This window comes from Diorhabda sublineata, chromosome 5 (genome assembly GCF_026230105.1).
Source record: "Diorhabda sublineata isolate icDioSubl1.1 chromosome 5, icDioSubl1.1, whole genome shotgun sequence".
NCBI lineage: Eukaryota > Metazoa > Arthropoda > Insecta > Coleoptera > Chrysomelidae > Diorhabda > Diorhabda sublineata.
In genome coordinates this window covers 11,341,037-11,367,583 of record NC_079478.1, presented here as the reverse complement: position 1 = coordinate 11,367,583, position 26,547 = coordinate 11,341,037, and the positions used below count along the sequence as shown (strand labels likewise).

Below are 26,547 nucleotides of genomic sequence, written 5' to 3'. Positions count from 1 at the left end.
GTGTTAATCTGCATCTATTCATTGTTGCTTTGAAAAATAGCACCTAAATGTTGGATAAGCAAAACTCGTAATTTTTGCTGCTTTTCTTAAACTAAGACCATGACGTCTTAGATCAAGCGACTTCCTTATTTGTTCTTCGAAATGTTCACCAATTTGACTGTGGTATATACTGAACCAGTATAATATATTAGATATAAATATAAAACAAAATAATTTCGGACGTTATATACCTATCGCTTTGCCGTTTCCTTCCACCAAAGTAATCACCTAACTAACCGCCACAAAGAAACTCGAAACTAAATAGCCACGTAGTAACAAAATTGTAGTGAAATATGCCAGCTAATTTACTTGAAATGCGCAAAAACAAAGTAGCGCTCCCCATAGCATCTGAAGACAAACTGGATGGTAACATATGGTTGATCTATGATGGTAACAGATGAAATTATGTTATTCAAGGTTCAACGGGATGTGGTTGATCTATGGTTCAACGCATGTCCTTATGATTGAGACGCACTTTCTTTCAAAGAAACGGAAGCGAAGAAATATCAATGATTCACTGTGGGACAATATACCTCACAGAAAAAATTCAGAAGGTGATTGTCAGTATGAAATTATGATGGATCTTACCATAACAAAATTTCATCCGCTTACCACCTTTCAATATGAAAATAAAGTAATTAAAAAATGAGATAATTATTCACAATATTTACATACTTTCACTTATACTCCAAAATCTACCTGCTGTAAAATTTAAAAAAAGTGTATTTAGTTTTTTGGCCATATCTGGTTTAATTTTCAAGCAAATTAGTTGCTCAAAACGTAAATTTATAGGAAATTTTATAATCTAGGTTTTAAATTTATTTATTCTTCTATATTTTAAAGGGCAACGTTAAAAGAGTTTGAAATTAGTCATCCGATAGGGTACGATTTGTAAGGTTCTATCTCAATTATTTTAGAAGAAGCAAAATATTTGTTAAAAAAATACAAATTTTTTTATCCATATCAATTTTTATGTGTATCCTATAGTTTTTCAGAAATTTTGAAAAAAAATGAGAAATTTTTAAAAATTTCGACTTTAAGCATAATTTTTTCGAAATTATGTATTATGAATTATTCAAATTTCCAAAAATATTTATTAGTACGTAAATGAATTAAATCATCACCGGATTATATTTTTATTGCAATTAAGGGTGAAATTGAGTTTTTTTTGTACAAAAAAATACAAATCGATTTTATTTCAGCCATAACTTTCTTAGTTTTTATGCTATCAACTCTCATTTTAAAGCTTTTTAAAAGGACTTTGAAGAAGATGCAATTACCTCAAAAAGTTGACCATTTTTTTTTAATTTTCATTCGATAAAAATTTTCAACCTTCAATTTTTGTTTCAGTTTTTAGCTTCGTTTATGTTTCCCACACTTTTTCTGATAAAATCAAAAGTACTTGAGTTAATCATAGAGAAATCGATACAATCGATTGAAAACGTGGTTTTTTGATAAAAATTCAAGTTTTCATTCGCGTATAACTAAAAAACTATTGATTTTTCCAAAAAAATTCCAAGAACATTTTTTGCTGAAATTTGGTCCTCTATAAATTTCCTGTTGTTTGCAACTTAAAAGTTTTTACCCTTTAGGGCAGAAGCACACATCGTGGTAAGGTAGATTTTGCTTTTGGAGGTATTCCCTTCATGCCGTCAGAATTTCATTAAAATCGATGCAGGTTCATGTAAATCGGACGTGGAAACATTGGTAGCCTGGACTAAAATCGGAGGACAAACTTCCCATTGGACGAGACACTCGGTATTATATCGAAGGCAAAGTTTGGGCTAGCATGATAAATAACAGAATAATCATTTTTCTCACCTTTATTTACAAATATACAGTTATAATTAATCACTTTGTAACAAAACTGAAATTTTATTTAATACATAGCGTTTATGCTTAAAACGATGTTTATCTACAAAGTATAGTAATTTGGAATTTCTGGAACCGTTGATGTTTACTGTTTACAAAACCACTTACAATTACACTGTCTGACGCGCGTTTCGAAAACCAAATTATCATCTTCAGAGACTGAAGTTAAACTAAAACCTAATGACTTGACTTCCCTGTTTTATACTTAATGCTCCCACCAAAAAACCTTCTCCCTCGAAATTTAATTCTAGCGGAAATACCTCCTTGGCGAAAATTTTTTTTTTTATTACTAAACTATAGAGTGAGCTGTAAGGAATTGGCCCTTCATCCCTATTTAAGCTACACTTACATTTAGCAATTTCGATGCTTTCAAATACATCCAACAATTTATTATTGGATATATTTTATAACAATTTTACATTATTAATATTTGTCTAATTTTTCGGTCCGTCCATATTTTAAATGAGCTATGTGATCTTTAAACCGGGCAACAACGGAATATACCTTCCGTATCAATCACTACAGTTAATTTCATATATACTACTCTTTACCGAATTTGGTTTTAGATTGAGTAAATTTTTCTAGTTTTTCATTTTGCGTTTGGAAAAAAGTCTGAAGACAATTACTTGGTTATATACACGGTGTAATTGTGAGTGTTGGTGTAGTGATTTAGTACGAATTATAGTATTATTGGATTCATATCACTTTGTTGAAAAATCAATATTTTTATATATATGTCGATGAATAGGTACTGTTTTATATGTAAAGAAAACAGTTTGCACGATTTTCATAATTTTTTGTTTGCATTTTGGGCGATATTATATTGCTATCGAAATATTATGAGAGACCGAAATAGAAATTTAGCAACAAAAACATAAAAAAGGCTCTAAGAAGTAAGAAAGTAAAGAAATTTATTATGTCGGAATATACATTTTCTGGAAATATGATAACCTTCATTGTTTCAAATGAATTCCCCTATATTTTTTATTAAAGTCAATACGCATACATTTTGAGCATCGTTTTCTATCTAAACTCCAGATATAATTACAATCTAAACAAAGTAGGATATAAATATTTTCTCAACTTCCTTATTTGCTTTTTACTCAAATGTGGATCTTATTTTAACATAACTTCATCTAGATAGGTCTTTAGTTGTGGTAGTACTGCATTGGTGTGATTAGCACTTTGAAATTCTGAAACATTTTGGGAAAAATGGCTGCAAAATTCCGAAGATTTTCGTCAATATCTCAAAAAAGATAGCATTTAGAAAATTTTCATTCAGGTAAGTAATGAAGATCAGTTCATGCTCTACAAGAATAGTCTAGTTATAATTTTTGTTAAAAATACGATAGTTTTCGAGATAATGAGTCGCGAACGTGCCCTGTATTTCTAGCTCCTGTCCCGACTTCAGCAGAGTAGCTTCCGTGGATTTACACGTTGCTGGTAGGGCAAATTATTCAATAAATTGAAGTCAAAATTGATGGAAAAAAGTTTATTTTAAAGAAATAAAAAAGTTTTTTCATATGTTTTCCAAATTTTTGGAATTTTCACATTATTTCATTAAGAATTTTCATACATTTGTATATTTTTGGATAATAGGTCCTTAACGGGTATTGAATTAACCCAGAAAGGTTTTACGGGTGTTTTTCTTTCAACTTCAACTTTTAAAATTCCATTTTTTGGCTGTTTTCGAAAAAGTCCGCACATAATTAATTAAATATGTATAAATCTCTATATGCTTTACTGTTGCACATTATTGGAAAGTATACACTGTCTCTTTTTTGATAACACGTCTTTTTTCTATGGTAATTTTTTTTAGTGATTGTTCACTTTTGACCCTTGTTTGTCTCCATTATTGAGCTTGTTGAACACAAAAATGACATGACGAACTTTCCAGCCATGTATATAACTCATATGTTCCGACGTCTCACGAAAAAATAGACTACCCCTAACTTACTCTAATTTTTCAAAAGAATTGTCAAGCTACATACATGGGCAGTGTGAAAGTATATTTTTTCAGAAATATTCTGTGGTTTAAAACTCTTTGACTTGTCCGAGTCATCTCATCTGTTCCTGGAAGAAGAGTCCAGCAGGTGTTCAGGAGGCGTTACAAGAAAATTGTTATACAAGAATGACACAATGTAGTTTGACAATTTTGCTAGCTCTAAAAGGGAAATATGGCCTACGATTTCAATACCGCTTGTTTATTTTGTATCTAACCAGCTCTAAATATCACCCACAAAGTTATCAAAGAGCTTTGGATTCTTTTTTCAGCCCCATTCTCATGTTATAGCGCTTAAGTGCTCAACCAATGAATGTAGTCCAAACACTTTATTTCTCGGCAAAAAATCATATTCCTAACCCCTATAATTGTTGAGAGTTTGTCCTTGCCCGGGCCTTCTTTTTTATAACCACAGACTATTTCGCAAGGGTGATAGGACGTGGCAGCGCGATCTACAGTGTGTAGAATTTCATGAAATTGCATTATTAGTATCGAAATTATGGTTTTCCTCAACCTTTTACTTCCTGTATTATTTCATATATTTTTCATGATAATTTGTCTTGATTTTAGGTTATTTTTTATGCAAAATAACTTGTAAAACTTGACGGTTCGACCTAATTCATGTGTTATTTCAAACTGAAAAAATAGACTTAAAATCATGATTATTTTTTTTTATTTTTGTGCTCCCGTTTGTCAAAAAGTAATGATGTTGCGGAAAATTAAGCATTAGTACAAATTTGCATAAAATGAACTGTTCTTCATTTTATAACTAAATCAAAATTTTTTTTGATTTTTCATGAACATTTTTCAGGAGCCTTTTCCCTGTCAGTTTGTTCGATTTTTAAAACGTTATTTACTAAACTACTTATCAACTGTCAGTAGACCTTGTTGTGAGATTTCTGTAGAGATATAAATAATTAAAGATTATTTGAATGAAACTGGTTTATTTAATTACCGCTTTGTAAATGGAGTATTCTAAATATGGAGGAGATCTTGCAAATATTACTTTGGAATATAGTAATTAAGTATGGAGACCATTACATGAAACATATTCGGCATTTCTTTGGGATTTCAAGAAGAAAAAAAAATACAGAAGAACAAACAAAATATACAAAAATCGTAGAACCTGTTTCGGATACAATTGAGGCTTTTCATATAAAGTGCCTTAGTGTGTAGATTTTCTGTATCGTTTATTCTGTGTTTGTGAACGTATATAATGGGAAATGTTCGTAACACATTTTATTCATGAGTGACATCTTCAGGTTTACCAAAAGCTTGATATTCAACACATCTAGAAGGATCAGTTGGATAGATTTCTTGACATTTAGTCATTAGCCGCTTCAAACCCTGGATGTATTTTCTTTGGGTTTCATCGTTCATCACATGTGCGACGTTTTTTGAGAAAATTTTTTCTCTTCCAGTACGTGCGTGGATACCCACCATGGTAACACCTATTGGCCAAGGGGCGTTACCTATGGCCATTTGCAAAAATGCTACGCTTGCCTAAAATAAAATATCTATAAACACTATTCAAATAATGATCAGAAGAAGTATTACCTTCAAATAATTTCGTTCCAGTAAATGAACAACAATTTCTGTTAGACTGTCAGATATATCTTCTGGTAAGGTGAAATTTTTCAATTTCCTCAAGAGAGGTTTAAGATATTCTTGTGTCTGTGCATAGGTGGCTCCTTTGAGTTTACCTTTTGTACCTCCCTTTTCTTCCTTGGATCTATTTTGCAGTTGTTCCGCCCATTTCTTCAACATCAACTGAAAATTTAAAAAAAAAGGATGTAACAAAGTGAAAATTGAATATCATAAAACGAGGGTTGCCTCCTAAGTTTTTACAAAAACTGAAACAGAAAGTTCGAAACGAATTGTTTTAATGCTTTTAGAAATATTCGCCCTTAAAGTATATTTTTGCATGTGCTGAAACCATTTCTGGAAACATTTTTTCCAATCTGAAGCTGTTACCTTGAAACGTGGTATCGAAAGTCTTCAATAACTTCTTGAACTGATGAAAATAGCTGTCCGTGTGACAATGGGAAATAGGAAAAAAACATCAGGAGATAAATTGGGTGAATGCGATTAGTAAGGCATTAATTCTATGCTTTTCATCTTCAAATATTCAGTTATCTGACGTGCTTTGTGCGATATCCATCTAGCACATAACTTCCTCACACCTAAATGTTCATGCAAAATCGATTGTATTTCAGTCTATGACATCCTAAAATACGCTTTTATCAGTCAGTAAGCCACATGCCAATCTTCAATCATGTAGCGCACAGCATCCATATTTTTCGAAATGACAAATGATTTTGGTCGAACTTGTCGATATTCATCACTGCAAGCAATGTTCTAGCAACAGACAGCAAAGAGCTTTTGAAAAACTCTGTTAAACATATTATAAAAGAACAAGATGAGTATGCGGAATCACCTATTTTACAACTCATCATAATTCTATCCAATGATGACGATTCTGATTACCATGATTATTTATAGAGATACTTTGGAATTAAAATCTTTTTTCTCTTTTGTTTTATTTGTAAAGAATTTATTTTCCTTTGAAATTTCGTTTTTCAGAAAAAAAAAACGGATGCATGGGGTACAAAAAAGGCTCAGTTCACGTCTGGAACCCTGTTTAAACCAAACGCCCTTACAGGTAGGTACATTTCATTCGTCTATTTACGTTTTATAATTTAATATTCAGTTGTAGCATCTTAACGAGGTATAATAATGATTTTTTTCTTAGTTCCAAGTAGGACTCCAATTAAGTGCATCTGACTAAACGACGGCGTATAATGCCGTCTATTTTATAATGATTCGATTGCCTTTTAACGAATACTTTCTTGCATAAAATATACATATTTTCAAAAGTATTTATAAAAATAATAAATTTATAAAATGTGGTATCTACGCCTATGTTAGATCAAACAAAATTGTCCGCAAGGGTTTTTATATAAGTTTTTGTAATCTGCAATTGATATTGGAAGATCTCTACTATCAACAACTTAGTCAATTTTTCAATTGCCACTGGCTTCGCAATAATGAACGTCAAACGCCACCTATTGTTCGATTGTAAAAACTTATCCAAAATCCAATTTTCCAAAGTCATCTCTTCATGAGTGTGAAGCCATTTTATTTCATTTTGGGATCAAAAAGTGCTACATGGTAGTAGTCAGATAAGGTGAATATGGCAAATGAGACAAAAAATCTGTTCTCCATATTTATTTAACAACGAAAACAGTTTTCTTTATATGATCATGAAAACTAATAGAAATGTCATATTTATGTAAAACGAAAACTAACAATACGACTAATCACAGTTTGGTTGTAAAATTCCAAATTTTATTAATACCGAAATCATCGTAAATCAAAACTTCCACATATCCATACGAATTATTCAACATCAGCCACGTTGCCTTCTCGAAATCTAAAACCCCGATCGGTTTTTGAAACCCTGTTTTTCAGCTGCTTTTCAGGGATATTTCAGCCGAAAGATTCTGGGAGTCACAACTATATACTAGGGACAGAGTTATAGTAACTACATAAAATACCCCGATGCAAGGAACCACAACAGTGCTTCCAGACGTTCACACGACATCTATGGATCGCCAGAACAACGGCCAACATACTTAATCTTTTAGATGTAATGTATATAGGGAATTATAACAAAAAATAAAGAAATTTTTAATAATACTAACAATACAAGTATAATCATGATGTCAACCTCTCAAAAGTTACTTTTTCGTCAAAATGCTCGTAGCTATATGTGGATGCAGATCTAGGATATAAGAAAGGAATATAAATCATGGAAATGCTCAAATGAATCATAATAAGCAAGGTAAACAAGCATAGGAGTAGAAATAGTATTCGGAAAAACTCCGCTTTATCGGAAAAGACTATAATACGCAAAGGGAAGGAGTGTTGAGTATATATTCAAATCAAATTTCAATGAATATCTGCATAGTATCAATGACTAACAGAATACTGTCAACATTAATCGGAACTGTACATTTTTTATGTAGCCCTCGTAACACCCGTGTAATATAATTTTATGAAAAAAGAGATAATTGATAAAAGGATTAATATTTACAATTTTATTATCAACTGTGTATATCAACACAATTTGTCAAACGATATAAAGATTTTATATGTTCTAATACCATAGAAGAGATTTGAACATTTACAAAATGGTTGACGTTGGAGTTATCTTGGTTACAATTTTTTCTATAGCTTGCTTTGGTATTTTTGTTCAAATTTTAGCTGCGATCATGGCAAAGAGAAAACTTTATAGAATGGTTAATGAAGGTAACTTAATATTATATTAGATCATTTTTTAGTTCTTACCATAAAAATGTGGTTGTAGATTTTTTGAAGGATTCTGAATAGTATATAGATAGATACCTTATAGTCTACCAAAAAATTTTCGCATATTCTTTATATAAATAATTATTTCAAATTAAATATATATTTGTAGGATATTATTTTCTGGAAGTACGAGTTCGATGGGGCAGAAAAGAATTAAGACCTATCCACCCAAATGAAGTAGATTTAAGTAAGATTTATACTATTTCTTACATACAATGACACAACGTTCTTATATGGAATTTGGTCGCTTTTTCATGCTTTGCGGAACCCTTTTCATTTGTTTCCAGTTTTTTAACTTCATTTATTCCAATCCATTTCCAGACATACAACCACCTCGGGATTTCTCTTCCTGTTTCACCTTTCGTTCACGCTACCATTATTCTCATCCCAACTTCTGGTCCAGCACTCCCTAGATTTCCCATATATCTTACTCTTGCTTTTTGTATCATCTCTACCACCTTCTCTACATCCAGAACTATTTCTTTATTTATTTTTCTTTGGTAGACGTCATTTTTTTTGTGTGGTCTCAGTATCTTTTCGACGACTTTCTTTGTTACACTCATTGTTTCTGCAACATACGCCGTAACGGGTCTTTTTTCATTTTTATTTCTCTACTAATCAACATTTCTCTATTTGCACGAAGTGACGAAGTGCTCTGTTCGATGCTTGTATCTTCTCTCTTAATTCATCGGTTTTATGTCCATCGTTCAGTATTATCATACGTAGTTATTTTAATTTTTTCACTATTTCGAACAATTTTCAATTTTATCTTATTTATTCTCTCCTATTGCTAAATTTCAAATAATTCTTCTCAGTATTGTGCTTAAGACCCATTTTCATTAACTCTGCCATCATTTATTTCATTACGTTTTTTTGCTACTGTAAGTATATCGTTCGCGTACGTTAAAACGTGACTCACTCTATTTTTTTGTCATCTTTTTATTGATATTTTTTGACGCATAATCGAGGGCCAAGATAAATGTTGGTGATAGTGCGATCTCTTTTCTCATCACTTTATTATTAATTTTTGTATGTAACCGAACTCTTACTCTAGTACATAAGTTTTCGGTCATTTCTATTAGTTTTATTAACTTATTAACTCATGTATTCCAAAGCTTTACTCAGATCTTTTATTTTGATTCAATTATTATAAAACATAATAATTCTATACGATCTTGATTATTTGATTAATGATAATCTTCAATAATCACAATTTAAAGGTAAACCCTGACCTGTGAGAACTGGAAATTTAAGGTGAATCACCAGTAGTAACTGTCACTATTATTCCGATTTTTTAAACAAAGAACGCAGCTGTATTTCAACGAACGATAAAAAGGGTTTAAAAATGCTTGGAAGCTTGTTGAGACAAAGTTAAAATTTCACAATCATCTGGTATACGAGGTTAGACTATCAAATGACGAGACTGATGATATTAAAGAAGATGTGCGCATGCACCGTGAAACCTTCTGTTACGAGGAAATATTTATCGCTTTAGTAGATAAATCAGTATAGCCGTATTCTCCGCCCGCATTATAGTTGTTTTTATGGCCGAGAAGCCGTTCTTGATGCTTTTTGTTCGGGTCTCCCTTGATCGTCTAAAATAGATTCGATTTGGTAGTCAGTTAAGTATTCATACGATAGCAAAAACTGTGGAAATTGATTTAAAATCCGCACGTTAGGACAAGGTATGGTTCCTCTACCAAAACAATGTTCCGGCACATTCCACTTTATGTTAAAAGGTTTCTAGCTAAGTTTAGAATCCCAGTGTTATATCAACCACCTGAAATATTTTCCGTTGTTGCAATTAAAACTGTGGAAGAGAACGCACCAGGCATTTTGATATTAGAAGACTTTTCGTTTCGCATGGATCGGTGTAGTGATTAAGAAGGGATGACAATAATGAAAAAATTCAAAACAAAATATTTTTTCGATACATGTTCCATACAGTTTTCTTTCATTGAAAATTTTAAATTTGATTTCACACTCGTTTGCTCTGCAAATTAGTGTGAAATCTTCCATTTTCAGTCAATTAAATTCAAACTTTATATTTAATTCTCAGTACATTATTCGATACCTTTTGAATTATTAGCCAATGTGGTTGGTTAAAAATTGAAAATAGATTTCTATGAAATTAAATATATGAGACGATATCTAATTGCCAAATTGCCCAACAGCTTTATATTAATATTCATATGGCTTTATAGTGACCCGACATTATGATTAATGACTTGGTCACTAACATATTCAGAATTAATTTTCAATCAGATCTACATTTATACAACACTTTTATAAAAAAACATACCTATGTACAATGTGGCGATGAAATATTTGTGATACGTAAAATGCCTTTTTAGAGTAGTGAATAACCACCACTACACCAGCAGTCACGATTACACTATCTGACGCGCGTTTCGATAATCAAGTTATCGTCTTCAAAGACTGAAGGTAACTTCCTTACCCTCAGTTTCTGAAGACGATAACTTGGTTATCGAAACGCGCGTCAGACTGAAGGTAAACTGCCTTGCCTTCAGTCTCTGAAGACGATAACTTGGTTATCGAAACACGCGTTTGGTGTAGTGTTGGTGAAAACAGTGTATTCAGTATGAATATCACTAACGGTTCCAGAAATTCCAACTTATTTTTTCGAGTGGTGTTAAATAGTCACTGAAAATTTAAATTGTTCCACTGTTTTTAAATTGGACGTAGATTTCGAGTTTTTATTTAGGGTATCTTAAAAACATATAATTAAAAATAGCATAGAAAGTTGATTTAAATATTTGTTTTTGCAGGTACAGGCGTTCCAAGATTACGCGGTAATATTGTCAATCATTAAACAACATTTAATCTATAGTCGTATACGGATTAAACAGTCTACGTCAATTATAAAATACAAAATATTTATTTGTTTTACGTGATATAGATATTTATAATTAAAACTTGAAAATTTTCAACTGTATTCATTATTTTGTGACTTTGGTATAGAAGAAAAGAGACCCAAGACTAGGTAATTGATGTAAATAGAACGAAGCGTTCAAATTATCAGAAACAGTCTCTGAGACTCGGCAGATTTTGCTTTTCCATGTACGAGACTAAGTCTTTTGTTTGGGACCTTATGATATGAGCTTGGGACTCCCCGAATTATGCATATAGTATTGACGTAATGCATTTTTTTGCGCAAACAAGTTTGGTTCAGAGATTTGTCGTGTCATTCATAATAACATTATTTTTAATGACAAGACAATGTCAACACAAGGTTGGTGGAGAGGGATTCGATGATGATGTATAATTTGATGATATAGAGGAATTATTGAGCATAAATGAAATTATAGACCTCACCTTGAAGACTCATTATGAACATAGCGATAATGGTAAAAAAGATGCTCCCATTTCAAATGCAACTCTAATTAAAAAAAGTCTTGATCTTGCCATAAGATACGGTAATCTTTCTATATAACACGATTCCAATGAGGAATTAGCTGTAAACTTTTAACGTAACTGAAATTATTAACGGCAACTTCATAACGGTTTATCACGAAATCAAATACAATCTTTAATGACTGATTTTCTTTCACAAGTATTGTATTAATGAGACAGATAAATAAAGATTATGAGCCAAAAATAAGATAAAGGAGAATGCTTGATATATAGTTCCAACCTTAAACCATCAATATCTGTACAGACGCATAACGAATTTCCAATAACATAAAATGTAGCCAAGGCGGGGTTTCTCTATCTAATAGTTGTAATTTTCATTTCTTTGGCAAGAAGTTCTACTTCTTAAGACGAGAACTAGGAAGTACTGAATATTGTTTTGACAACACCAAATCACGTAGTTAATCATTTAAGTATTTTTGAACAATTAAATTTGGCTCGCCAGAACTGGAACCAGGCTTTAATGTGGGGTCAGTACACTGTTCCTCGAAGCTTCCTGAAGAACGGTTATTATTTCTTGCCAATTCAAAGTCACCATCGGTACTGGTAAGTCTATATTGTGAGTAAAAGGTCTTAAGCCAGATTGCCGATTTTGATATTAAATCTTACGCTTTTCTTTGTTGAAATAACGTTCGATGTTTGTCATACAAATAAAGCATTCAGTGGCTCTTATACCAATGGAATTGCAATAAGAATAATTATTTTCTTCCTTTTCAACCTCTGAACCAAGGAGACATGCTACAGCTGTTACAATACACACGGGAAGCCCATTGTTTGTCTTGATCTTCTATTAAAACACCAAAATACATGAAATAAGATTTATTCACATTTTCAGAAAATAGTCTGACTTGTGATTCCGCTATTAATTCTCCACAAATATGAGAAAACTTTTTCAAACTACGCATGACTTTTCGTTGTTGTCCACATCGAGAACTTTTTAAGATAAATAATATTGTATTTAGGTCCTAAAATTTCACGTATTGTTCCGAGTGGTAGATTTGATGATGATCTTTCTGAGTTAAACGATAGACATTCTGCCATTCTGCGATTATGTGTTTTATAGTCAATTTGCTACATTTTGGTTCAGGTTTCGCATCAAATAAGTAGCTATGGGTATGTCGCGTATGGCCTAGACGAAGACGCGTTAGAAGAACTTTTTTTCTGCGATTTTTCGATAGTATTGACCATGGTTTAACAGAGTCTTTTACTCCATTAAGTTTATGTGTGGACGTTGCTTTCCAATTCATCGAGCACTTTACGCTTTAGGATTGATTTAATATCGGCAGTAGTTAAAAAGTTCACGCACTCCACACTATTTACAGCTTCCTTAGCGGCCAGGTCTGCCTCTTCGTTTCCTTTTATTCCAGTATTTGAGGAAATCCAACAAAATGCTACTTTTTTGTTGTTGTCTTCTATATATTGTAGTTGCTGCTTGATTTTGATTGCTAAGGAATTTGTAGTGTGAATTTTTTGAAGTGTTTGGATTGAGCTAAGGGAATCTGTGAGTATGAGCATATAATTCATCAGTGAAAGTAGATGGGGTTGGAGGAGCATATATTTGGAAGTTGGTGTAATGAAGGTATTGTTATAAAAATAAACGTTCTTTGTACAAATTTTCAATGTCTTATAATATAAATTTGTTTTTTTACAACATATCGTTTCTGAAACGCTCATACAAGTACAATGGCATTAAGATGGGGGAGATATAGTAGAAATTTCGACTTATTGTGACCATGTTGCTTTGTCAAATTAATAAGTCTTAAACCTAAAATTATTTATATTTATATTATGAAAATCTACTTTGATCTCTGAAAATTTTATTATGTTTTTTCGAGATGTGAGAAATGTTTCATATTGCACGGTGTGTTACCAATAAAAAGAACATGTAGGGGTAAATTTTGTATGAGTTTGGAATCAACCCAATTTTCGCTGTAAATAAAATTCATGTTGTAATGAAAATAATCGAGTTGCTTTATGATTAGAAATAAGTGAAGTATGATTAACCGCTTCCTTTTTTATATTGGTTTTCGTAGCCTTTCGTGATTTTTATCAGAATAAGATTTTTGGTGAGTATGAGAATAAAGGGTATACGTTTCGTTCCTGTAGACAATAGATCAACCTTCACCACGGCAATGTTTTATTTCTCGTAAAACCATCAATGATTATCTAATGTTATGTCGCTCCATTAGTAGCTTTCGTTTGTGGCTACAATCGTCGACAAGCATAACCAAAGCACATTCTAAGAATTAGACAAGATGTAGACATTTGTGGAAGTTACAAGATTGGTTTATTAGAGAATCGGTAAATTCAAACTAAAAGAATGTATATTCAACTTATATCGTGGTAATCTGAAGAAAAATTGACCCCAGATATTTTGGATCGCCAGCTTTTTTTAGATATGTCTAACTATGACTTCTATATGTATTAGGATGTTTAACTCTAATTTCAATCATTAAGTGTTACACAAAAAAACAAATTACGTTGAATCTTATCGAATGAATGATGTAATTATTGTTCAAGCATTGCTAAGTAGTTTTACATAATATTTACCAATTTCAAAATATTTTTGTACTTTAACATTAATTCAATGCCACAATGAATGAATCCGTCACAGGCTGAAGAATAACAAAATCAACAAAAATAAACGCATTCAATACTATACGAGGATGGTCCCAGAAGTACCTGGACTGGCATAGAGATGGCGGTAGTTGCTTGAAAAATACCACAGTATTAGAAAGTACACAATCTATACAGTATATGTTCGAAGTTGAAGACGCCACGTTGTTTAGTATTTGTTTGGCAGCCATGAATAATGAAAGTTTTCAGTGAATTTGTAAACATGCCAAAAATTGGTCATCGTTGTATGATATAATACTTTAGCCTTAGCCCAACCATTATAAAAGCTGAACTTGATTCTATACTAGGTCAGACTGCTTCTTCGTTATCAACAGTAAGATATTGAGTAGCATAGTTTAGATAAGGCCGTACGACCTGCGAAGACCAACATCGCAGTGGTCGACCAAATGAGGTGACGATTCCAGAAATGTTGAAGAAAATCCACAAACCGGTACTGGATAATCGTCGACTGAAAGTGCGGGAGCTAGCAGACATAATAAGCATTTCAAAAAATGCATATTAACTGAAAATTTTGACTTGAGAAAGCTGTGTGGAACAAAACGGCGTCGTGAATATGTTTCCATCACAATTATTTATAGAAATAAAACGCAAAGACCGTTCCATCTACAAGCAAGGGCATGGCGTCAGTTTTTTGAGATGCGCGTGGCCTAATTTTTATTGACTATCTTTAAAAAGGAAAAACTATTATTAGCGAGAATTAGGCGAACTTATTCCAACGTTTGAGCGAAGAAATAAAGCAAAAACGGCCACATTTGACTAAGAAGAAAGTGTTGTTTCATCAAGACAATGCACCAGCTCACGGATCCGTTAGAGCAATGGCTAAAATTAATGAATTAAAGTTTGAATTACTTCCTCATGCACTATATTGGCCAAATCCATCGGTATATTTTCTGTTATCAGAATTAAAAAAAACATGCAAATAGACATACATTGTTATAAAGAACTAAAGAAATTGAAAAAAAAACGTCATCCTAAACGCGTTGTATAGTTTCCCTTTTGAAAGTATTAAAATTAGTTAAATTAGTCAATTTTTCATCAATCTTTCAAAAATTATTAAAAAAAATGATATTAAAACAAATGAGACCTAAAATCAAGAACATTTAGAAGCATTAATCTTCTTTTTTTTGGTACCATGTACGAGAAAATGAATCATTAGGTCTAACCACTTTGTTTTTGAATTTCAAAAGTGCAATCTTTGTATGAAAAACAAATGGTACAATTTTACTAATTTATTTTTCAAAAGCAACAATTTTATAATAGTACCCAAATATTTAATTCATAATAATATAGTATAAAGTATCAAAACAGCTGCGAAAGAAACTCTAGGTTTAAAGAAAATTCACAAAGTAGTAAATATTGATGGAATGCTGAAAGGGAAAAACTATTAGACAAAAAGAAACAATTATTAAGAGATGGCTGAAGATTATAGAAAGAAGAAGAGAGGCTTTGGAACGAAAATGCCCAGAAATAAAGACATACATTCGAGGGCGAAAGTGGAGTGAAACATGGAAATTCCTTAATTAAATTAAGATCAATTAAAAGACTAACACTAACAATCATTAGCATATATTTTTACAAAATAAATAAATAGCGAAAATATACCCGAAAACTGGAAAACAGCTTACATCACATCTATACTTAAAAAAGGAAACAAACTATGATGTAACAAGTATCGTGGAATATCGGAATAAGTACAATAAGCAGGGTATGTACAAGAATAATAAGGATTACATTAATTACGAAGAAGAAGAACAGAGTGGGTTTAGACTGTTTAGAGCTGGAAGATCCTGTTCTCCTAAAAGCAGTTTATAGTGAAGAAAACAGAGGGATAAAGACAATAGAATACATTGATGTTTATAAATTTACGAATAGTCACGATAATATATTAATATTAAAATTATGAGGAGCTCTTGAGAGCATTAGCAATTACCATTCTCTCACAAAAGCCAAATCAGATATGAAGCCTGCAGTAAAAATCGGAAACAAAGTATCGGAATCCTTCGCACTCATCAAAGGGTTGAGACAAAGATCCTGCATCTCACCAACACTATTCAAAAGCTCTAACAACTTGGAAAAAGAAATGCAAAGGAAACAGGATTCAAAATGACGGTGACAATTGTTTATACACCCTCCAATTTGCAGGTAATATGAGCAAACAACAAAGATTACTTAGAATACATGGCACACACACTAAAGGAAGTATACGGAAAATGGGGAATGCAGATGAACGTAGAAATCTGTTGAGATTAGAAAGGGCCCGAAATACGACTTGATATAGCTACAGATCCGACATAGACATATTTTCGATAATATTTCAATATTATTTAGACGGTTCATCCTGCATTGGTTTTGCAAGGGTCACGAATTTTTATTATTTTGTCACATTTAAGAACAAACTATACGATTGACGCGAAATTCGACGTCACCATAAAGCAATAAATCGTTGATAAGATAACAGGCTCTAAAACAATGAACAATTCGACAAATCCTTTTATAAGTGAAAATTATGTAGGTTTATTGCGGATTGAAGCACTGTCAATATTATTAAAGCAGATAACGTATACATATACATAATGGAGATAGGCAGATAAAATAATGGAGTCTTCCATTAGTAAACGGTTATCAAGAAAACGAACATATATTTCTGTTAATTTTTAATTATTTAGCAACAAAAAACATGGTGCACCGATGGCCCACAACATATGATAGCGAGGTCGATACTCTACTTATAGTGTCGTTAGTTTTGATTGGATTCATGATTGTTTCACAGATTTTTTACATCTTCTACTTGAAATATTCATATAATTCCATTAAAAAGCTTATTATTAAAAAAGGTGAGTTTTTGCATGTAAACCAAACACGTATTTCGCGTATTAACAAGTTAGTTATTCCAAAATCTACAGTTAATTGTTAATCGATCAATGTATTTAACAGCTCTTTTTGTATAATTTTCTTTGTGAGTGACATAATTCTGTTTTATTTTTGAGGCACGCAATCACCTCTAATCTTTCTCAAACTTACTTAAAATGAATGTATATTTTCTTTCTAATACTCTATTCTGCTTAAAAAAGCCCACAATAATTAATTTCCACGTGCAAATGAATATTTTTTAAACAAATGCTAACTTTTGAGGCTTGATATTAAGCATTTTACATATGACAATTAATATATCATATGTTTAATATTAATATTACTAAGATATCTAAATTTTATTCATATTCTTACGAACGAACAGTATCGTAAATCGTAATAGCATAAAATGACTATCAAATATTCTGCTGTATTATGCTGTTAATTGAAATATTCTCGGATCGTTATTATTCTTGATTTTAATAAAAAACAATCGAAATTTTTTTTGTATTGATTCTGCAAGGGCGAAGGTACTGATCCGTTCGAGATAGTTTGGTTAATTGCTTCGGCAGGCGTCAATAACGAAGCAGAATAATAGTTTTGATATAGAATGCGTTATCAAGTTATACATAATGGAATACTTATTGTATGATATTTTAGTTTGGATAGATGATTCATTTCATGAACAAAATTTCTGTTTGTACTATGACCAGAAATATAGATAGCGAATTTAATTTAATTTAATTAGTCATTAACCTTATAAAGGATGCTACTCTTGGGTATCGTATTACTTTAGTCTAAGACAGTGCTAGACCACCCAAGGGAGTAGATAGGGCTACAACACTAAATCGCAGTCTCTGGAGTCCCATATTCCAAATATGTCATACAAAATGTGACAACAACATTAAAGTTTCCGATCTCGTTCAATATGAGTTATATTGATAATTATATAAATATTCAACGCTGATATTGAACAGAAAGTTTAATAATCCTAGTTAAGCTTAAGATATGTTGATATTTTTTTGATTCTATTTTTATTATTCAAACTTTTAGTTTTATTGTTTCATCTCTAAGACATTATAAATAAAAAAGTGATTAACAAACACAAATTTTATTACACGTCCAATTAACATTGAACTCATGATTTGTCTAGACTTGATGATTACTCCGTTTGTCCCATACTCTTGCTCAACTTACCTCACCTATGAGGTACGTTGGACAATCTTGACTTAATACATTTAAACATTTTACTAAGAGATATATCAATAACAATTAGATTTTTTATACAATTTCAAACCGTACATTTGAAATTTTTTCATACATTTTGATGTTTTCAAAAAAATATTTTACCCCGAAAATGTACTATTTATTTTCTATTCTAAAATGAAATGTATTATGTTTCAACTATTAATATAAGCTGATTCACAAATTTAATTACTTTATTGGATATATCGCGGATATTGTGATTCAATGTTTTTTCTTTATAGATAAATTTACGAACAACATTACTTCAGGTTTTAATACGTTCCTCTGCTAATCCAGTATTTTAGATAAGGATAACAAGTATTAAATCCGGTGTTAATTCGAGAAATAATTCATAGTGTTTTTGTATTCGTTTGGAAAAAGTGATTGTATTCACTTCGTGATGAGTACATATGAAAAGAGTGAAAATTTAATAATCATATCTACATTAGCTTTCATGGGAATTATTACAGTATCACAAATTTTTTTAGTATGTTATTCCAGATTTACGTATACGAATTTCAGAAAATTTATTGTTGCAAAAGGTGAGAAAATATTTACGTAGTATGAAAAAAATTATTATTCGATGTTTATTGAACTGAAACAAAATATATGCCCTTTATTCTAAATAATAATAAATAAACGTAGGAGACATAAAAAAAACAGGAAAATCTAAAAGTTGACATTAATAAACTTTGAGCAGAATCTCCTTAATAAAAGATAATTTGCTCAAACATTTCGAAATTAGATATCAAAGAAAAGAAGGTCAAAGATAAATGTGAACGGTTTAGAGTAATACATAAAATATTCCCAAACAATTGGAGTAGAGACTTTAGTTACGAGTGTTGTCTGAAAAGTTTTTTAATATGTTCTCCATTTAGGTTTATACCCACAGTACGGCGATAAACTAATATTTTTAATCCTTCCAAATAATAATTGTCGTCTTTCTTCTCAAGTCCTGGTCTGATGAAAATCTCTCTTTTGTAACTGTCGCTGAGGGGCTGGATATAGTGAATACGGTGGGTAGTCAACCAATTTTAAGTGCAGTTCGTGAATTTTAGCAAAAGCGATTACCAAAGTGTGGGAAGTTGCGTTATCCTGGAAGGCGAAATCCAATAACTTTCTCAAAAAACAATGGGCATTAGTTTTCCGGTAGATGTAATTAACTTTTCGTTTTTTGGAGCATTACTGTTTTGAGTGTTTTTTTGGTTAAGGAGTGTAGTGGTTTTATCTACCATTTGAAATGGACGCAAAAAATCCGACTCATTTTGCTTAAACACGCGGGCACAACGCGTACAATTCTTCAGTCAATATATAGGACATCTCTCTAACATTCATTCGATGAATTTTTTCGATGAAATCGCTGGTTGTCACAATTTATGGCCTCCCGTCGTTTGAGTCCAGCTGACCAAAATTTAACAGTCGTAAATAATTGTGCAGATTCTCCATAAACAGTGTCTAACTCCTCTTTCATTTAGGTAGGTGTATCGCTTTTCAAAACAAATATTCAATGTCAGCTCGATAATAATTTGAGTAGTTACTGAACACTGAGTCCAAATATTACGGGTTTTAAAACTTTAGGTTTGGAATTCAAGTACTACTTCTAACATTGGAACCTTCTGGCAAAAATTCAAAGATAATAATACTTATACTCTAAGATACATCCCCAGGAAAATTGGGCAAACCTGGAGCACTTCAATTTTTTTTATTGCGGCAAATCATTCCGCATATCTCTTTTTATCTATCTTTAAATTTTTCTTATTTTTGATCTAGTGTATAAGGTTTTTAATATTGAATTTTTGTGTGCTCTCTCACTCTCACTCACACTTATTCTTGGTCGTTCTTGGTCTACATTCTATTAGTCTCCAATTGTTTATTATAGAATCCGGCTGCGGTCTCTCGACGTGTCCATACCATTTCAATATCTAGGAATTGATGAATTTGACTAATTCGAGTCCTATCCTATTAGCCCTGTATTTGATATCCGTCTATATTCATTCTTATCTATTTTCTTAGCCATAATATTCTTCTTAGCGCATTTTCCTTTCGAATATACTAAGATTCCCTTCTTTCTTCACGAGACACATGGTTTCTGCGACTTATATGAGAATAGGTTCAATGGCTGCTTTGTAGATTTTTAACTGGATTTGGTCTTCAAGCTCTTGCCTCTTATAAATCTGTTGTGTTACTAGGAATTCTCCATTTTCAGCTTGTATTCCGTCCTTTATCTCCTCTTATCTGCTATTTTTTTCATTTAAAATGGCGCCGATGGTACTGTCCTCATATTTTTATGTTGAGTGAGTGAGTGGGAAGAAAATGTCTTGGAAGCAGGTCCATTAGCCAGATGTGAGGTTTTACTGAAGAGGAGTACTTTTATAAACGTGTAAGAATATTTCATTCAGTGTTTCATAAAACAATATAGCCAGAAGTAATATTTGTTTCATCTCCAGTAGCAATAATCTATAAGAAGCGTTTCCCTCATTGTTATAACGCAAGAGAGAAATTAGGGCTAACGCCAAACGCTTCAGTTTGGAGCTCCTATTTAATATTTATGAGTATCCTAGCTCGGTGGTCATAATTTATAACAGACTAGGCAGTGAAATTTCTGGAAATTATAGTTACATTTTTGCATCTTTGAACATAGACGTTTCACAGCACAATAAAACGTACGGTATTTGTTGAACTGTCAGTAGTACTGCACATTTTAGTTTGTAGAAAACGATCATATTTCGCCACTCAAAATTGTAGGTAACATTAATCGTAGTAACAATCGTAATTTTACCATAACTCAACGATAATGAGGAATTGGAGCCATCCTAATAAAACTTAAAATTTTCTAATGACAATAAAGGTTATCTCTCTCAACACTAACGACAATTGTAGCGAAGGAGTGGCACAATCTTTTAAAGCGTAGACCCGTTTCTTGCCACTACAAAATTTATTTCAAGAAACAAAGAACTTACAAAAAATAAACAACCCTCGTATTCCAAATTTTAAAAATATCTTGACTATTACCTCATTGTATTATCTCATGTTTATTGCTGCATAGATTTCAGATTACTTGAATAGTATAAAAAAATGATTCACTACAAATTTATTACTTTTAATTATAGAATCTTATTTTCCATAATCCACTGTGTTTTATAAGATTTATTTGAATTATCCAATGTGTATGTTCAAATTTTTGTTCTAATTGCAAAAAATTCCGAAGATTATTTAAATATCTTGAATATGGAATTAACCAAAGTAAGCTTTGTAGCACAAAATAAAAGTAAGGGCCTTATCATACTAGCAGATTGCGAGCATCTTCAAAGCGGAGTGAGCACGCAACGATCACGCCGCGCACGCGCAGTGAATTCGTTGTGAACGCTGCGTACAAACACCAACCCGTACGCCTCGCTGCTCACTCACATCATCATGGCATCATTGGGAGATTTGGATATTGATACAGGGTTATTAATAAGTGAAGTTCAAAACCGTCACTTAATGTGGGACCAAAAAAGCAGAGAATTTAGTGGTCGTAATTAAAAAAAAGCATGTGAAGAGGATAAAATGGTAACAAAGTTAATGCAAAGAAAGGACGAGAGGATAAAGACAAAAAAAGTGGTGAAAATGAACCCGAATACAATTTTGCGTTGTCGTTGGCTGAAGATTTAAAATCAATTCATCCAGATTATAATATCGATGCCAAAATGGAGATCATGGGAGTTTTGAAAAAATACAAGCATATGTGCATATGTCTAACAGCTATGCTCCAAAATATCCAGGATATTTTACAAGTCCAGAGCCACCCCAAAATAATTCATAGGAGCCAATTAATTTTTCACAAATGTTTATGACGAGAACGACAACGCTGAAGATACAATTTATAAGGATTTTTTTCTGAATAGCAATTTTCTAAATCCTGGTATTTACCACCTTTTATCTATTTTGTTAATGAGTATGTTGTGCTCTACAAACCCGAGAGAACGTTGCTCCGCCTCGCAACCGCTAGTATGATAAGACTGTAAGGAGTAGAACAAATTACTCTAGAGACGACGTTCACTGATACGACAAGATACGACAAAAATTTGATCTTGATATACAAAACATATATGAAAATTTAATTTAAAAAATCAATAATGATTCATTTACCTTGCCATTTTTAAGAATTTCATAATATTTGTAGGTAGATTGTTACAATTGGTACCAGTAGTAACACTTTCAACTGTAACATCAACTGTAGTGGACAATGTGCCTTATGTTTTATCAAGAGAATGTCAACCAACAGCTCCGCCACCCACCCAATACACAGGTAATCTAGAAACAACTTCCAACTAAACCAAAATCAAACATCTGTTATTATATAAAAAACTTAAAGGCCTCTTTAAAAACAAAAAGCTATATACTCCTCAACAGCTTCTAATCCTCTACAAAGCCCGGATTCGTTTATTTTTGGACAGCTTAGAGCATGGAAGAAAGGTCACTGACCTGACTGTTTTACTGCTACTAATACTCCGAGCTGTGCAGCTTAATCCCACCTAGAAAAGTTTTTGCAAGACAGAGTCGACAGGCAGCCGTGGCTCAAGAACACCAAATTCGCTTGCAGACGCCCAGAACGTCAATTTATTGGGACTTTTTCTTTTGGACAAGTGCAAACCTGTGGGTCAGCTACCAAGGCACGTCTTTCCCGAATACTACAACCTACAGAAGTTCAAGATCAATATCCATAGACATCTCCACACGGCAGGCACCGAAGTGTAATAGGGTTTAACCTCTTGTGCTTGCTTTTTAATAGAAATGTTTCACTTTTGAACTTTAGAAATCATTAAAACATATTTAGTTGTGTTAATATTTTAAATGGTGCAATGAAATCTCATATATCAATTCACATTTATATAACAGAACTTTAATATTAAAAAATTTCAGTCAAATTTACAAAGAAATGACCATCATATTCTAAGGAAAAGTGTTCAAACCAATTTATATCATTAAATGCGATTTATTCCAACAAGTTTCCCGTTTATTGGAATGCATTACTCAGTTTTTTATCCTATTTATATATTCGACTCAAGTTCTTGATATACTTAGGTTTGTTCCGCACTGGCAGAACTAGTTGAGGAAGTGTACACTAAAGCGTTTTTTGTAGCAGAACTAGCGCTAGTCTTGCTGTTCTTAGTAGCAGTGCAAGATAACTAGTTCACCCAGTTCACTGTACTGCTTGCACTGGTTCTAGAGTCAGTTGAGTCAATGCAGTGCAATAAGTGTAATCTGGAAACGAACAGAGCCAAAAATCTTTTGTAGGATCTTATTAATATTATTATTATTATAGAGTTTCAACCAAACGTAGATAGTAATATGAAAAAGCAGTCGCCTCGTATGATTGTCCAGTCAACATAGTGAGATTCTTCAACTGATTCTCATATTTATAAAAGTGTTAATCTCTCAAAAATCAAATTACTATGGCTTAATTCAAATCAGAATATTTAAATTGCATTCCCCAATTTGATGAGATTCCAAATGAATTAAACCGTTACATTAACACTAAGCTAGTAATAAATATTCAAATAATCACGAGCTGACAAGATCTGAAAGAAACGCTACAAAGAAACTTTTCTGATCAAAGAGATTAAATCCTATTGACTGCGCCAATAATAAATGTGATATCTCTGTCATAAGATCTTATGTGTCGCAACCATATGTTACTACAGAACGTATTATTGTTTTGTAAATTGTGATGTTTGACCTTCAAGAGGTGGTTATTACTACATTCAATAACTATCCAAGAAAACATATTCTGGCAAAAGAAAAAACAGGTACTACCTAGTTTGAAAATTTAATGAATAAATCAACTGTTCCATTTTAACTCATCAATGCACTATGTCCCTAACATAGGAATTGCTAGTAATCAAATTTTTTATTCGAATGCTTCTGATTTCATATGATTTTTTGCAGATCCAGATATATCAAGAGCATATGGGAACAAAGAAATGCCACCAAGGTATGCTGCCTAAACTTGATTGACTAAATAAATAGTGTAGCACAAGCAGAAGAAAAATATGTTATATATAATTGCATCATTATTTGGAAATAATTTCGAGTATTTCAACATCTTCATACAAATAGAAAATTATTTTTAAATAAAGATAAGAAAACTAAATTTTTATCTCATGAAATATAATATTACTTAGTTGTATAATAAATACATTATTTGTATTAGCTCAAATAAATAATCAAAAACAAAGTGTATTTGTTTCATTGTAATTACCTAACATTAAAATTACTCATAAACATAAAAATTAGTCACATTTGATAGTGAGTTAGTTATATTTGGATATTTTATGGTTCTTTCAGGGTTTTGCAAACATCAGCATTAATATCCATCAACCTAGCACAAGTCATATAGAGAGTTTTAACCAATCATAGATAGTTATATGTCCCCTCATATATTGTCTTGTTGATATAAATCAGTTGGACGTTTATGAGTTATATTGTGATTGTGATATAAGATTTCAAAAATATATGAATGTACGCTAACAATATGCAATAGAGCAAGAAATCAAGTGCACTTTATTATTGAAGGGAAAGGGTGAAATACTAATCAATGAAACAGTCCACACACTACAATTGTGTGTGGAAAATGGATTAAAATCACATCAAAGTATCATATATATTAAACAAAAAATTTGAAAAAGGTAAATCATGCTCACAGTATCAATTGGAGTTATGTTTTTCATTGAATATTTATGTAGCAATAGTCATGATGTACTTTTTTGCTTGAATAAAGAAAAATAATGCTAAATTGTTTAGATCTCTTGGGTCCATTTTTATTTATTCAAGTATTGACAAGTATAATAAGTGTTTTATTTTAAATAATAAGTGAATTTGCTGAGAATTCTATATTAGTATATTTGATTAGAATCTTTTTTTTAACATCAACGTCCTCTGACATGGATCTCAAAATATCAATAATTCTGGTCGCTTGGCTTAGTTGTCCAATTTTACAAAGTGTATTACCAAAAGTATAGTGTAAAGTTCATTACTAATAGTATAAGATTAATATTTATTTACATTTGATACTTGGGTACATACAAATTATCTCAGATAAAAGTGGAATATAAAAGTATCTCTTATTTTCTAAGTATTCATTTCAAAATTCATTATTTTTAATCGATACAGTGAAATTCCAACATTAAGTGTTTTATTTAAGATATTTATATTATAAATCTTACCTGTATAAAATGTACAATCACAGTCATATCATGCTCTCTATTTCCTCGTCCCATACTTTTGGCCATCTCTCTGATTTCTTCATAATCAACAGTAAGTTGTTTTTGAGATTTATCCACTTTTTCAACACTTTTGGTACCCTCTGTTTCTTTAAACAATTCATTAAGATATGCCTGATCAACTTGTTCCATTGCCTCTTGAAAATCATTACGAAAACCCTTAAAGCAAACAATGCAGTGTAAACTTCAAATTAGGGCTTATTAGATTTGTTTGTTAATCATATATGTAATTTATTTTGTACTTACTTTGTTTACTTCAGGTTCGAGTAACTCACATTTTCTTAGCCTTTTAAATGCATCCAACTCGGATTCACCAAAAAGTAAAATTGGTTCACTTCTATCTCTTAACCTTATTATTACTTCAGATCTAGGTAGAATGCTGTGTTGAACATCTGATTCAATATTTTGACCTACAAAATATTTTTTAAAGATGGTTTTTCCAGATAAATTTATTTGATGTTTCACCTTCCACCACTGTAGAGGAGCTTTCATCCGCTTCGTTTTGGATATAGTACTTTTTACGATATTCTTCTTGTTCTTTTGCAATAAGTTCTCCTCTTTTGAAATATTTTTTATCATTTCCCTAAAGTGAAAAAAATTTAAGTGGATATAACCTATAAAAATTAATTTTCAAACATTACCAAAAGTTCTTTTTCTTCTAATAATTTTCGTTTGCGGGCTATTTCAGCTTTCAAGATATCCATTTCTTGAAATTTAATTATTTTTTTTATTTAAAACAATCCAAAATATTTAATACTTATGTTATGACATGTCAAATGTCAAATATAAATATGACTAAGCTTATGGGTCCCGGTCTTATAAACTACAGGTTCA

At 31.6% G+C, this 26,547-nt stretch overlaps 2 protein-coding genes across 3 annotated transcripts; one reads left to right on the top strand and one right to left on the bottom strand.

The window, feature by feature from the left end:
- Positions 1–1,847: 1,847 nt before the first annotated feature.
- On the bottom strand, positions 1,848–26,516 carry LOC130444545 (pre-mRNA-splicing factor 18). Its single transcript, XM_056779740.1, has 6 exons — positions 26,355–26,516; positions 26,179–26,296; positions 25,960–26,123; positions 25,657–25,872; positions 5,471–5,683; positions 1,848–5,416 (listed from the first exon to the last, which is right to left on the bottom strand). Exons 1-6 carry the CDS (start codon positions 26,415–26,417, stop codon positions 5,153–5,155), a joined length of 1,038 nt encoding a protein of 345 aa, XP_056635718.1. The 5' UTR covers positions 26,418–26,516; the 3' UTR covers positions 1,848–5,152.
- Positions 16,941–24,668, top strand: LOC130444546 (uncharacterized). 2 transcript variants are annotated; one of them, XM_056779741.1, is made up of 3 exons: positions 16,941–17,187; positions 22,614–22,739; positions 24,380–24,668. In XM_056779741.1, the coding sequence occupies exons 1-3, from the start codon at positions 17,031–17,033 to the stop codon at positions 24,436–24,438; spliced, it is 342 nt and encodes a 113-aa protein (XP_056635719.1). In that variant the 5' UTR covers positions 16,941–17,030; the 3' UTR covers positions 24,439–24,668. The 2 variants fall into 2 exon arrangements, with proteins under 2 accessions (XP_056635719.1, XP_056635720.1); XM_056779742.1 differs by lacking the exon at positions 16,941–17,187 and adding an exon at positions 18,725–18,990.
- Positions 26,517–26,547: the final 31 nt, after the last annotated feature.